Source organism: Patella vulgata, chromosome 4 (genome assembly GCF_932274485.2).
Source record: "Patella vulgata chromosome 4, xgPatVulg1.2, whole genome shotgun sequence".
Taxonomy (NCBI): Eukaryota; Metazoa; Mollusca; class Gastropoda; family Patellidae; genus Patella; species Patella vulgata.
Window position 1 is genome coordinate 5,080,524 of NC_065882.2, and position 15,596 is coordinate 5,096,119.

Genomic DNA, 15,596 nt, shown 5'->3' on the forward strand with positions numbered 1-15,596 from the left:
CACGAACACCATGTTAAGGGAAGATAACTCCGATGGTTCTTCCGGAAGGCTCATGTCTAGAAAACAGGCAGCTAAAATGTTGATCATTTTAGTTATACTGTTTCTGATTTGCTGGTTGCCGTATAATATATTCTCGCTGTGTGTCGATTTAACAAGCACCGACGCTCCCACTTCCGGTTTGCCATTCGCGTTATGGCTTGGCCACGCCCACAGCGCTGTAAACCCCGTCATGTATTGGGTATTAAATAGACGCTTTAGAGACCGAGTTAAAAACTTGATGAATTACATCAGAAGACGTTCCAACCATTTTCAAAGTACGCCGACACCCGAGTTCGTATGACTGGAAAATCTTCATAGGAATTCAACTGTCACATATACCGTAAACAGTTCTGTAATACCAAATGCTGTTTAGCAACAAAATGGAAATCAAAAAAGACATAAAATATATTTTTAGAAAATATTTTTAGATGACTGAAAAAGATGACAAACACGAATGATTTTTTTTTTTTTCGCTTATTGAATAAAGTGGCAATTGTTAGACTTCAACTGTGTATAGGAAATGAAAATACAATGGGGTTGAACGTCCTACTGTTCTGCTGCAACTGGGTTAATGAAGGACAATATATATGTGTGAGTCACTATTACATATGTGATAGAACTGGTTAAACACGTACCAAATATAATTTTGGACATACAGTGCGCGGGAAATTTTTCCCGGACAGTTACTCTTATATTAAATTCCAACTGTCAAGGGATCTTTTACGTGCACGCCAATGTATACACGGGATCTCGAGTTTTTGTCCCATCCGAACGACTATACGTTGTCCCTTGCCAGGAAAATCCAAATTAACTTTCTCGGCCAACGCGAGCTAGCGTCTTACTCACTGAGCCACCGTGGCTCCCTGTATCTAAGACGTGTTGCCAGTCAACAGAACATGCAGACAATAGCACAGGACAAGAGGACAATAATTTCATAGCAGGATACAGAATATCTGGTCGATAGTACTGTAACGGTTTATACAGGACATATGAACAAAAGTACCTTAACCGGAAACCGGACGAAGAATTTTTATATAAATACAAGTTATCCAATGGATATTACGGATGATGCCATATTGAACACAACATTACCGATGATGCGATGATGCCATATTGAACACATATTGAACACAACATTACCGATGATGCGATGATGCCATATTGAACACAACATTACCGATGATGCGATGATGCCATATTGAAACAACATACAATACTGACTGTTAGAACGTGTAAACCTTTGACTTCCGGTCCGAGAAAGATAGTCCCGTTTAAACCACTAGTCCAAATGTGTATTTACACAACTGGCCTTATAGCCCATATTGGATAGGGGGGGGGGGTAGATGGCCGAATGGTTAGCACGTGCGTGCTGTATCATAAGGCCTTTCATTGAGTCAACTGGCGTGGTTTCGAATCCCCGGTTGTACGTGACAAAAAATAGGGTCGCCTATCCAACCTCGTGGGTTTTCTCTGGGTTCTCCGGTTTCATCCCACTGCTAAAGACCCCTACGCGCAAGCGAATTATTGAAATAAAATTAAACTATATGTTTAGTCCCGAAATGACCTAGTTTGTGTCGAGTGGACGTTAAACTCCATTTCTCTCTCTGTGTCTCTATATTGGATATTTGATGTGGAGTTTTTGATATGTTAGCAAACATATCGACCAAGTGAGCATCATTGAAATTTTGTCTATATATATGTCTACGATTAAGTTATCGACATCTCTTCAAAGGAAAATCGGAAATGAAAAATGGAGTAATTTGCTAGAAATGCTATGAGATGTAAACCTAACTAAATCAGTCCAGAATGATATGGCGCAGTCAGTGTATTTACCCCGACACAATGACGAGAAATTGGACATTCGGGTTATCGTAGGTGTGATCTGGTCGTAAACATAATTCATTTTACAAGAACATGGTGCGTTATTCGTGAATTAAAGGACACTATTACGATCACTGTTACGATAGATGAGTAAGGAAGATTTTGAGAAGCGGACGTGACGAAAGCAAAAGGAAACAAACACCACGAGTTATCCTTCTATATAGCTGACTGAAGTGAAGAGTGATAACAGATACACGGGCGAATTTCTGCTCACTGATAATTCCTCCGAAGACCAAAAATTGTCACGTAAGTCTGTGAGAAGATATCTTACAACTCAAAAAAGTAATTGAATGTCACTAGATAAGAGAAAACGAGAAAAATAGAAATAGTCCTTACATTCCCTTGTTTTTATTCATTCTTTACTTTAAAAAACATGGTAATGCGCGGACTTTTTCTATTTTTCTGGCTGCTAGTTGGTATACGAAGTTGACCACTCAGATGTTAATGTGCAATGTTTATTACTTCCTATCGTCAGTGTCAGACTGGGTGAGATCGGAAATTCACGAACTTTCAGAAGAAAAATTGGCATGTTAGTGTGTGTAAAGGTCTTGCAAAGCAAGATTTGGTGAATTAACCGTAGGCCTAATTGGATTTTCTGCAAGAAAATGATCATAACAACAGACCCGAGAATAGCCACGAGAACTCCCTTGAGAAAGGGAGGTAACTACACACAATCCATGGTTTATTTGGAGGCAGACCACCATTAATTTCCCCATTGACTTCAATGTTAATTCTGGCCTCTTTGCCCACCTCCAACTTTTCCCCAAATTTTCGTTGGGCTGAATGCTTTTCACTACAGACAGAGGAACAAATGGTCATGTCTTTGCACTAAAATTTGTATGAGGTTGACCACCAAAATTTTGAGATACACAAACTTGAAGAAGCATACTAAAAACATGTAACTAGTTGCCGTACATATCGCCGTAGCTAACCTGATAACCCTCTTATCCTTCCGCCTCAAAATCATGAATATTTACCAAAACCTGGCAGAAAATGTTAATTCAAACCCTCTTCGTCCATTCTAGACCAGAAAATCAACACAAATGGGCATGCAAAAGGGGAGAAAAGAGAGAGAGAGAGAATTGCTATAAATAGACGAACTACAATTCGTGGGTACTGAGATGATGAAATTTAATGGTGGTCTGCCTCCATTTGTTAGTGCTAAACGATAAGGCCAGCTCAATATTTCGTCATGGGTCAGGAGATGTAAAACGTGCTAGCGCTAATCCCAACCCTATCCTAACCGTGGACCTAGTCCCAATGCTTACCCTAACCCTAAACTACAATCTTGCCAACAATCACGTGTCCTAACATTATTTACATCTCAACGACCTTGACAAAAATGGAGCTGGCCTTAAGAAATAGATTTAACCATGGTTTATTAAACACAATGCTGAGTGTGTAACACTATTTTATATATATTATACATATCAATACCAATTGTGTTTTAAGTCAAGTACTTTAAAGATATTGTCTCCCCTCAAAAGGCAACACCTAGTAACTCACGTTTTTCTTATTTTGAGAAAACAAAGGAAAACGTAATGAATGAATATTAAAGCCCCGCTTGTCCATTGATTTGACTATTGAGTTACTAGGTTTTGCTGTGGCATACTAGGCAAACGAAGGAAATTGTGCCATGGGTATAACTGCTTACAAAATCAAAAGATTGGAATATCTATTACAACATCAGGAACCACATACCCTATTAACTACAAATTTGGTCCTAAAAGTGAGTTACTGGGTTTTGACTTTTGACGGGAGTTGTGTAATTGTATACTTTTACCGTTATTTTGAAAGAATGTATTTTATATATGCGTATATCTTTTCAATGAATATCAAATCAACACCAGTTGTGCTTTGTGGTTTAAAACGAGTACCATACAAATATTGTATTGTATGATTTCACTGCGTATTTTGTAAAACATGTTTTTTGATATTTTTCTTTATCTTTTTGTGCTTTATGGAATGTTATTTATATTTAAATTCGTTTATTGTGGCATATTTGTTAAAAATTTACCCGGTGAAGACAACTAAACAGGCCAATAACACTGCCTAAGTAAGTCACTTCTTATTTTATATATTACTTACTATATTATTGTCCAAAAAGGTTTTTTTGTGATTAAATGGAATAAATTAATGTAATTATTTGCCTAGATACTGGATACAGGTGGTATTGGGTGGTATTGGGTAGTATTGGGTAAATCGTCCCACCCGCTACTAATCTGCCATGGGGTTGCTGCTACTTCGACATTGTGTTTGAATGGCATTTAATAATTGAACTGGGGACTACGGTGGCTCAGTGGGTGAAAACGATGACTCGCTAGTCTGGAGGTCGAGTGTTCGATCCCTGCATTGGCCGTGAAAGTTCATCTGGTTCGTTCGACGCTGTTCCCCTTGTCAGTGGTGCAGGAAGGGGGGCCTGACAAGGACAGCTCTCTAGTCTTCAGAATGGGACGAACACCCGAGGTCTCTTGTATACATTGGCGTGCATGTAAAGGAACCCTTAGCATAGGATAGTACAGCTGATAATTTCCCTCATAACCCACTAAATACCGCATGCTCGTCTTCATTACCCCAGTCGAAGCAGAGCAGAAGGACGTTAAATCCCATTTGATGTCAGTAATTGAACTGAAAATACATAGGCGGACACCAGAAATAATTCTACAGAATACAACAACTCTTTGGTCAATTTAATTTTCGGTTTGTCAAGGTCGTGATAAATTAAAAAGCACGTGTGCGCTGTATCGTAAGGTCTGTCATTGGGTCAACTGGCGTGGTTTCGTTTCCCAGGTTGTACGTGACAAGGAGTAGGGTCGCCTGTCCAACCTCGTGGGTTTTCTCCGGGTCCTCCGGTTTCCTCACACTACTAAAGACCCCTACGTGCAAGTAATTTAATTACAATATGTTAGTTCTGAAGTGAACAGTTTTGTGTCGAGTGGGCGTTAAACCCTCTTTATTTCAAAATTTGAAAATGTGGAAAGTTCGAGACGAAGAAGAACCAAGTATATATGTATTCTAGGCTAGGTCAAGGTTACATAATGTTGGCTGGTAGAATTCGATTTTCCCACTCACCATTCTGATACAAGCGATGGCCAATCGGTCCCATATGCGCACTGGTCCCTACTCTCCCCTACCGGACAAAATCTACCCATAGTACACAGCATAGTATGCCCACATTCATTAGCCTGGTTGCTGCTGAAAACACATTCTAAGCCTGTTAATCATACTTTAGTGACGTCTCGCCAGATTATGGTTATTTTTAAAATTTATATGGTATTCAGGTCGGGTGTTCGATCCCTGCATTGGCCGAGAAAGTTCATCTCGATTTCCCGGCGTGGTTTCCCCTTGTCAGTGATGCAGAACGCAGGGCCTGACAAGGACAGCTGCCTAGTCGTTCGGATGGGACGAAAAACCGAGGTCCGGTGTACACATTGGCGTGCACGTAAAAGATCCCTTGGCAGTTGGAATTCGATATAAGGGTAGGCCGTAGCGCCGCTGCCCGGGCAAAATTTCCCTCATAGCACACTGTATGGCGTATGCCCGTCTTCAATTAGCCCAGGTTAGGTGCAGAAGAGTAGGACGTTAAACCCCATTTCATTTCATTTCATATATGGTATTCGTCAAGAGTCGATGACGAGTTACTTCCCTTCAGTCTGTATCAATGAAATGAAAACAGGTTGAAGGTCTTACTCAATACGGGCTTATCAAGACGCGATTATGAAATGCAGAAAGCGACGATAAACAAAAATGCCCGGACAGCCTACTTTTATTTGGAATTCTTGAACGTGCACACCAGCGTGTGCATGGGATATTGTTTTTTTTTTGTCCCATTCCAACAACTAGATGCTATTCGTTGCCATGCCATCCAGCTTTCACCACTGGGGAACCACACTGGGAAATGCCATTACCTTTCTCTTAAGACACCGGAAACGAACACGGGATTTTCAAGTTAGCGATCCAGGGGCATGTTTCTCGAAATCTTAACTAAAGATAAAAGCCAAATTGTAATAGATACTTCAATTTTGATTGGCTAAGCACTAAAATCATTCTAATATTATCCAATCAAATTACTAAAATTTGGATTTTATCTTAGTTACAAGTTCGTGAAACGGGCCCCAGAGCCTTAAATAGCTAAGCCACCTCAGTCCAGGACTGATATGAGACAAGTTACACTAACACAATGCTGTTCGGGTGGTCTCTGCTCTTAAAAAAACGAAACTCTAAAAAGATATTTTATACCTGGCCCGGGGAGGAAATTATACATATTTTCTTGTAGATCTCTACCAAATAAATATCAGATCAAAATGTTTCAAATAAAGTTAAATAAAGTAATTCAATGACGGAATAAGAAAGAGACTGGTGATTACATTCATTACCTAGAGTCATTTAGATACAACTCCCCCTTTTAGTCCATTGCCTATAAATACGTCGGCTTTTTGGGTAGAAATAGTGGAATGGTCTTCATACTATGGGACGCCATTATTTGAAGGGTTACCATTTTGCGATAATATTCCAAGTTATTTTTTTTTATTTTCAACTTATTTATAACATTAACGACCTATCAATTGGGATTTCGTCCTGAAGATGACAAAATGGGACGGTGCGCTAATTTTGATTACGTAGACATATTTTTTCAGGGGCGCAAACACTCGGCAAACCTCAGCAGATTCCAGTACCCTACATCTAGCCTCGGCTGTATGACGAAGTCCGCCAATAGAACTACTTTCAAGTTCCCGGATTACAAATGGCGTTGCCCATGAGGACGCCCTTGAAGAATGTTTTAATTATCATACAAATATTTCAAAGTCGGAAACTGTTTTTCTTTCAAGTTTAGCCGATTTTCTTCAAACAAGGACAACTTTGCACTGAAAAATTCTACACACGCTTCCAACGACGCAATTTTGATACAGCCGAGGCTAGATGTAGAGTAACGGAATCTGCCGAGGTTTGCCGAGTGGGGCGCAAATTCCATTTCTTCCATTTACAACTATGTAATAAGATCACATGTTCACATATTTAGCATATCATGTTTTATTTTTCCATTAACCCCGAAACCTTCAAAAAACCGGATTAGAATTCTATAACAAAACGACTATTTTAATAATAAAGCCACATCTATAGCGATCCAACTATGATTTTTCTATTTTGGGGATTGATTGAGGCTCTGGTACATTAAACATACATTATGCAAGAGCTAAATCTGCCTATTGCAGGTCTTTCGTTAGGCCTGAAATGTTATCTAAATTAATTAGACATTAATTAACTTATTCAGACCATAATCAACTCTAGATGGCATCGCTAGCCTGCGATGTTTATTGGATTAGGTTCCCATTTGCTGTTCGACTTCCATTCATAATTTAATCATGAAATTGATAATTGAGACTATGTTTTTTTTTATTCTACCGACTTTAGTAATGATGATCGAGGCTAGGCGGAAAATTTAATCGCTAAAATCTCAATTCATAGTGGATCAATTTGACAGAAATTTTCAGTAATCCCTTTACATTATCTAGTTTTTAACTATTATAGTGATAACTGCCAGCTCTTTATCTAATCTCCCATAATGTATCTTTAACCAGGAGTTCCAAGGTTTGATCCGATGTTGGCCGTGAACATTCCACTTGTCAGTCAGTGGTGCAGAGAAATAGGGTTTAACGTCCACTCGACACAAACTAGGTCATTTCGGGACTAACACATGGTTCAATTTTATTTCTATTATTCGCTTGCGTGTTTGGGTCTTTGGCAGCGGGAGGAAACCGGAGAACCCGGAGAAAACCCACGAGGATGGATAGGCGACCCTAATCCTTGTCACGTACAATCGGGGATTGGAAAGCAGTGCATGTAAAAGAAATGGAATGAAATGAAATCAAATGGGGTTTAACGTCCTACTGTTCTGTTCCGCACTCGGCTAATGAAGACGGGCATACGCCATACAGTGTGCTATGAGAACAATTTTGCCCGGACAGCTGCACTACGGCCTATATATCGAATTCCAACTGTCAGAGGATATTTTACGTGCACAACAATGTGAACACGTGACCTCGGGTTTTCGTCCCATCCGAACGACTAGACAGCTGTTCTTGTCAAGCCCTCCGTCTTGCAACACTGACAAGGGGAAACCACTACGAAAAATCTGGGTGAACTTTCTCGGCCAATGCAGGGCTCGAACACCCGACCTCAAGGCTAGGCATGTAAAAGAACTCCCTGACAATGGACATTCGATAAAATGTATACCTGCAGTATGTTCCTCACAACACATTAGTCCTTTGGATGGGAGCGAAGATCCGAGCTCCCATGTACACATTGGCCTGCGCCTAAAAGATTCTTTCACTGTTGGTATTCGAAATAAGAGTAGACCGTAGCGTCGTTGTCCGGGCACAATTTCCCTGATACCGCACTACTCATATAATCAGTCTTCATTAGCCCAGGCCTGTCCAACCTCGTGGGTTTTTCTCCGGGTCCTCTGGTTTCCTCCCACTGCTAAAGACCCTACACGCAAGCGAATTATTGAAATAAAATTGAACCATGTGTTAGTCCCGAAATGACCTAGTTTGTGTCGAGTGGACGTTAAACCCCATCTCTCTCTCTCGCATTAGCCCAGGTGTTAAGAAAAGTAGGACGTTAAACCCAATTTCCATTTATATTGTATTCCTTATCATTACTTATGTGAGTTACAAACGCCGCGGCTACACGCAAATCTGGTCATATATGTGAGTACGGGGGAATTGGATTACATTTTAATAATTCAGGTTCTACCTAATTTTAAAGGTCGATTAATTGGAAATTAATTTTTAAAATGAATTCGTTTCCGTTAATTTAGGTGTAGGTCTAGCTAGCTAGGGTAACAATATTAACACGTTTGATTTATTCCAAATATAAATCACCTGGTCTTAGCACTACCAAGTCCCAGGAGTCACGAGAGGAAGAGAAATGGGGTTTAACATATAGTTCAATTGTATTTCAACATATAGTTCAATTGTATTGCGTGTAGGGGTCTTTAGCAGTGGGGGAAAACCGGAGGACCCGGAGAAAACCCACGAGGTTGGACAGGCGACACTACTCCGTGTCACGTACAACCGCGGATTCGAAACCACGCTAGTTGACTCAATGACAGACCTTATGGTACAGCTCACCATTCGGCCACCCACCGCCTCCCAACACTAGCCAAATCCCATGGCCTAATAAGACCGACGGTGTTCTAAGCTAGCAAGACTTTGGGTTTTTTTTACTTTTGATGGCCTACACTACATGAAGATCTGACTAGTTGTACTGGAATGTCGACTCAGGTTTCATACGAGCGGCTTTTGACCTTATGACATCATACATTGATTAATCAATCAGCGTTGACGTTTCTAGTGGGTTACCCACAGTTTTGTGCATCTAACGCCAATAACTCGGCGTAACAGACCGTTTCATTGGCTAATACCTCACATCATCCTGAACGCGGGTTATATAACAACTCTTCCAGATCCTAGTGTAGTAAAAGACGAGCAAAACAAAATTTTGAACTATAAAATACGAAACGAAATAGGATCTGTGTTTTAATCAGATTGGTGCACTAACAACTACATTAACACTGAAATTAACCAAATGAAATAAAATGGGGTTTGACGTCCGTCTTTTCTGTACCAACCGGGGTAATGCAGATGTTAATACGCCATTCATTGTGCGGTTAGACATGACATGTGGTACCACACAGGCACATAGGGAGGTATTAGAAGAAATTTTTAAAAAAAAGTCCAATCTCTTGTGGAACTCTTGTGGTGAAAAACATCACAGACCCAAAACACTCTATGAATATTATTTTAAGTCGAAAGTCTTGGGGAATGTATTTATTTTCCGAAACCCAGTATCTTGTGGAACTCTTGTGGTGAAAAGTTCCACACAAATGCCCCCAAACCTTGCCATAGATGTGTGCGGTAAGGGCCATTTTGCCGGGGCAGCGTCATTTCCAGCAGGCTCTCATTCGAATTACAACTGCCATGGGTTCTTACGCCAACGTGTACAAGGGACCTCGGTTTTTCATCCATCCAGGCCGTCCACCGTGCACACCGAAGATGAAATAATAATTATACACTGTAGTGTACAATCATTTGGTAGTACAATGGAATCTGTCACTTCCGACGTCGTATCGGATCGTTGACATATGCCGGATTATAGAGCATGACGGAATACTCAATACCAGAAGTATTATTGTACCTTCGAATGCCTTAGTTGACGCCTCATTTGTTCTAACCCACTCAGCAAACCTCAACAGACTCCAGTTCCCTACATCTAGCCTCGGCTGTATGACGAAGTCCGCCATTGGAACTACTTTCAAGTTCCCGGACTAACAACGTCGCCCATGACGACGCCTTTGAAGATTGTTTTATCAGACAAAGCTTTCAAAGTCTGCCTGACAAGGACAGCTGTTTAGTCATTCGGATGAGACGGAAAAACGGGGTCCCGTATACACATTGGCGTGCACGTAAAAGATCCCTTGATAGTTGGAATTCGATATAAGAGTATAGGCCGTAGTGCCGCTGTCCGGGCAAAATTGCCCTCATAGCACACTGTATGACGTATGCCCGTCTTCATTAGCTCAGTTCGGAGCAAAACAGTAGGACGTTAAACCTCATTTCATTTCATTTTTCAAAGTCTGAAGCCGATTTTACTTTCAAGTTTATCCGATTTTTATGTAAACAAGGGCAACTTTGCACTGAACATTCTACACAGTCTTCGAACGACGATATTTTGAGAACTTCTTTCTAAAAGCGACATGTTTTTCTAATAAGTAAACCGGCGCCGCATCGCAACTTTATAGGTGTAGGTACATATCACTTACCGTCATAGAGCCGAGGCTAGATGTAGAGTACTGGAATCGGCCGAGGTTTGCCGAATGGTTCTAACCATCCCGAATAAATAACACTTGTCATTCAAGCCTTACGATTGGCCGACCAATTGACTGACAGGTTGTTCTTGAAATAGTATTTCAAATTACACATTATAGTTATTCTATCAGTCAAATCACGAGATTAGATTTAAAGGAAGTGAACCAATAAAGGCCTGCCCACACCAAGGATTGGCTATCGCCGACAATCCGATTTCACGTGGATGACAATATATTGGCTAATACACGCGGCGCAAGCAGAATTTCCCTTTCTGACATATCCTTGGCGTTTGTTTGTCGAGTATAATAGTTTCCTATCCTCATATGTAGAGACAATAAAAGCATATTTTAAAAACAAATCAGACCATAAAATTCTGGGAAAAAATTCAGTTGGGGTGATTGCTCACAACATTCCCAACAAGACCCGTCTCACAACATTTCCAACAGGAGCCAATCTCACAACATTTCTAACAGGACTCAGACTCACAACATTTCCAACAGGAGCCAATCTCACAACATTTCTAACAGGACGCAGGCTCACAACATTTCCATCAGGAGCCAATCTCACAACATTTCCAACAGGACACAGTAAATCGTAATTCAAGGGAATTAACTCCTGTGGGCGTTTGTTGTGTGACATACCGTTACACAAATAACAAGAACTGCGACTAGAATCGTCCATTATACCCCTGTTAGACCGGGGTGGCGTCCTTACTGCACTGCTACGCGACGGAAAATGGTCCCATAGAGTTTCAAGATCGCCATAAGCGTGGTAACAGCGTGGTGGAAACGCTAGATATCGTGCTGTGGTATAAATGGACGCCAATGGTTGCCTAGTGACGTCGTTTGTTTTGAGCATGTTCAAAACAAACGCCAGGGTTCTGCGATTTGACCTGAAAAGCGATGAGTTTGTAATTTTTGGGGTCATTTTCTAGTGTTCACGTTTGCCGGCGACCTTGTTCATTTTCTGGCCGCCGTTGATCGCAGCAGCGCAGTGAGGATACTGTTTGTATCCAATATGGACACAGCTCACCAAATATGTAGGGCGAAAGATAGTTTTAGTATTTCTCTCCCTTTCCCTTTTTCACCCTTTTGCATGGCGCTTGTTGTTGATTTTTTAGTGTATAGAATCGAAGAAAAGGGTTTGTAAATACATTTTCTGCCAGGTTGTGGTGAATATTCATGATTTTGAGGCGGAAATATATGAGAGAAGAGAGTTTGGTTAGGTTGAAATGTAGGGTTAAAAATTGCATGTTTAAAGCGATAATTTCATATTTTCTAAGAAAGTCGAAACATAATTATTTCTATGTCTTTTGCTCAATAGGTTGTCAACTCACTATTATACGATTATAGGTTGTTGTTAGTTAGTTGTATTTTACGTCCGCTTCCACCGAGGTGATATCGCAGACAAGCGATTATAGGTCTTATTCTCCCTCTTAAAAATCCTTTGACCTCGAAAATAATAACACAATTACCTCCCTTGTTTTTTATTCCCCCCCCCATGGAATAGCTATCTTCAGACGTTTGAATTTAAAGTTGAAAATGATATTTTTGCCAATTTCTCAACTGGCAATAGTGAATTATAGGATTATTCTTTAACAAGGTAGGACTGTTTATATATACGATCTATTTTAAGGCTTTATTTTAATAAATTTTAAAAATATAACTTAAAAATATGAAATTGCAGCTTTAATGGTCTTTACTTCCAGTTTGTGTATCTCAAGTTATCAATACCTGATTTTGAGCAAGAGGTTGCCATAATTATGTTGTCCCAGTTGGGAGTTACCATTAAAGTCAATGAGGAAATCATTGGTGATCGATTTATTTATTTGTCTATACTGTGTCATATTACTTGAAACCGGATACACAAGGAAGCAAATTAATATGAGCCTCCGAGGTTTGTTTTTTTTTGTCTTTGTTTGTATATCTTTAAATATTGCTTAAACCGATATAACACCTCTGATTCTTGCTGACATTGTACGAGGCATTGTGTAGTCCACTGTACGTAGTGGAAAACCATACTTAACTCTAGTTACATCCGGGGGGTTGGATGGTCGAAAGGTTAACACGTGCGCGCGCTGTATCATAAAGTCTGTCAATGAGTCGACTGGCGTGGTTTCGAATCCCCGGTTGTACGTGACAAGGAGTAGGGTCGCCTGTCCAACCTCGTGGGTTTTCTCCGGGTCCCCCGGTTTCCTCCCACTGCTAAAGACCCCTACGCGCAATCTAAGTATTGAAATAAGATTAAACCATATGTTAGTCCCGAAATGACCTAGTTTGTGTCGAGTGGACGATACCCCTCTCTCTCTCTCTCTCTCTCTCTCTCTCTCTCTCTCTCTCTCTCATCCCCCCTCTCTCTCTCTCTCATCCCCCCTCTCTCTCTCTCTCATCCCCCCTCTCTCTCTCTCATCCCCTCTCTCTCATCCCCCCTCTCTCTCATCCCCTCTCTCTCTCATCCCCTCTCTCTCTCATCCCCTCTCTCTCTCTCTCATCCCCTCTCTCTCTCTCTCATCCCCTCTCTCTCTCTCATCCCCTCTCTCTCTCATCCCCTCTCTCTCTCTCTCATCCCCTCTCTCTCTCTCTCATCCCCTCTCTCTCTCATCCCCCCTCTCTCTCTCTCATCCCCTCTCTCTCTCATCCCCTCTCTCTCTCTCATCCCCTCTCTCTCTCATCCCCTCTCTCTCTCTCTCATCCCCTCTCTCTCTCTCTCATCCCCTCTCTCTCTCTCTCATCCCCTCTCTCTCTCATCCCCTCTCTCTCTCTCATCCCCTCTCTCTCTCTCATCCCCTCTCTCTCTCTCATCCCCTCTCTCTCTCATCCCCCCTCTCTCTCTCATCCCCCTCTCTCTCTCTCATCCCCTCTCTCTCTCTCTCATCCCCTCTCTCTCTCATCCCCTCTCTCTCTCTCATCCCCTCTCTCTCTCATCCCCTCTCTCTCATCCCCTCTCTCTCTCTCATCCCCCTCTCTCTCTCTCTCATCCCCTCTCTCTCTCTCATCCCCCTCTCTCTCTCTCATCCCCTCTCTCTCTCTCTCATCCCCTCTCTCTCTCATCCCCTCTCTCTCTCTCATCCCCTCTCTCTCTCATCCCCTCTCTCTCTCTCTCATCCCCTCTCTCTCTCTCTCATCCCCTCTCTCTCTCTCATCCCCTCTCTCTCTCATCCCCTCTCTCTCTCTCATCCCCTCTCTCTCTCTCATCCCCCCTCTCTCTCTCTCATCCCCCTCTCTCTCTCTCATCCCCTCTCTCTCTCTCTCATCCCCTCTCTCTCTCTCTCATCCCCTCTCTCTCTCATCCCCTCTCTCTCTCTCATCCCCCCTCTCTCTCTCTCATCCCCTCTCTCTCTCATCCCCTCTCTCTCTCTCTCATCCCCTCTCTCTCTCTCTCATCCCCTCTCTCTCTCATCCCCCCTCTCTCTCTCATCCCCCCTCTCTCTCTCTCATCCCCTCTCTCTCTCATCCCCTCTCTCTCTCTCATCCCCTCTCTCTCTCATCCCCTCTCTCTCTCTCATCCCCTCTCTCTCTCATCCCCTCTCTCTCTCTCATCCCCTCTCTCTCTCATCCCCTCTCTCTCTCTCATCCCCCTCTCTCTCTCTCATCCCCCCTCTCTCTCTCTCATCCCCTCTCTCTCTCTCCCATCCAGATTTTCCGGCGTGGTTCTCCCTTGTCAGTGATGCAGGACGGAGGGGCTGACAAGGAAAGCTGTCTAGTCGTTCGGATGGAACGAAAAACCGAGGTCCCGTGTACACATTGGCGTGCACGTAAAAGATCCCTTGGCAGTTGGAATTCGATATAAGAGTAGGCCGTAGTGCCGCTGTCCGGGCAAAATTTCCCTCATAGCACACTGTATGGCGTATGCCCGTCTTCATTAGCCCAGGTTAGGAGCAGAACAGTAGGACGTTAAACTCCATTCCATTTCATTTTATTTCAAGAAATTAAGTAAACATCTTTTGTTTGTTTTTTCTCTCTCGGATGATTTAAAATGAATCTAATTAAAATACAGATCTATATTTCGTTTCGTTTTTTATACTTGCAATGGCCTACACTACATAAAGATCTGACAAGTTATACTGGAAGGTCGTGTCAGGGGGCGTACATGCGGATCTTCACCCTATGACGTCAGACATTCAATCAGCGTTGACAGTTCCGTGTATGGCACGCCAAGAAGTCGCCGTAACAGACCGGTTCATTGGCTAATCCCTCACTTCAACCAAAACGCCGGTGGACGTTAAACCCCATCTCTCTCTTTCTCTCTCTCTCTTTCTCTCTCTCTCTCTCTCTCTCTCTCTCTATTCTGACCTGAAGCAAATCTATTTTTCTCTCTTTAAAGCAACAGAAAATCCCTTTAACTCCAAAGCTTTAAGTCGATACGATTTTAATGTCTCATGGTGATCCACTTTGTGAAACATCTTTCCTATTTTGAAAGGTTATAATAGCCTTATATATAAGTTTACTCTAGAGAAATGGTGTTTAACGTCCACTAGCTATAGGTAATTTCGAGAGCAACATATTGCTCAATTTTATAGTTGTCTTTAGCAGCGGGAGGGAACCGGAAGACTCAATATGACCTAGTTTGTGTCGAATAGACGTTAAACTCTCTCTCTCTCTCTCTCTCTCTCTTCTGTCCCAACTAACGCTAGAAGTACTAAACGTCTTGTGTGACAAAGACTTACTCTTTCTATGTAACCCACATTTTATCCGCGTATTTATATTTGTATTATTGTAAATTGAACAATATTTGCCGTGTCTAGATCACACGTCCACAGGAGCTATAGTGACAGATTATTGACTTCTGTTTGATTTGACCGTCGTG

General features: G+C 41.9%; 1 protein-coding gene across 1 annotated transcript; it reads left to right on the forward strand.

The window, feature by feature from the left end:
• Positions 1–10: 10 nt before the first annotated feature.
• LOC126817764 (QRFP-like peptide receptor) lies at positions 11–8,010 on the forward strand (the record flags this gene model as incomplete). The annotated part of the gene is made up of 3 exons (XM_056100171.1): positions 11–330; positions 6,558–6,592; positions 7,991–8,010. Coding segments are annotated over exons 1-3 (375 nt in total), but the record flags the coding sequence as incomplete, so codon positions are not given.
• Between the last annotated feature and the right edge of the window lie 7,586 nt (positions 8,011–15,596).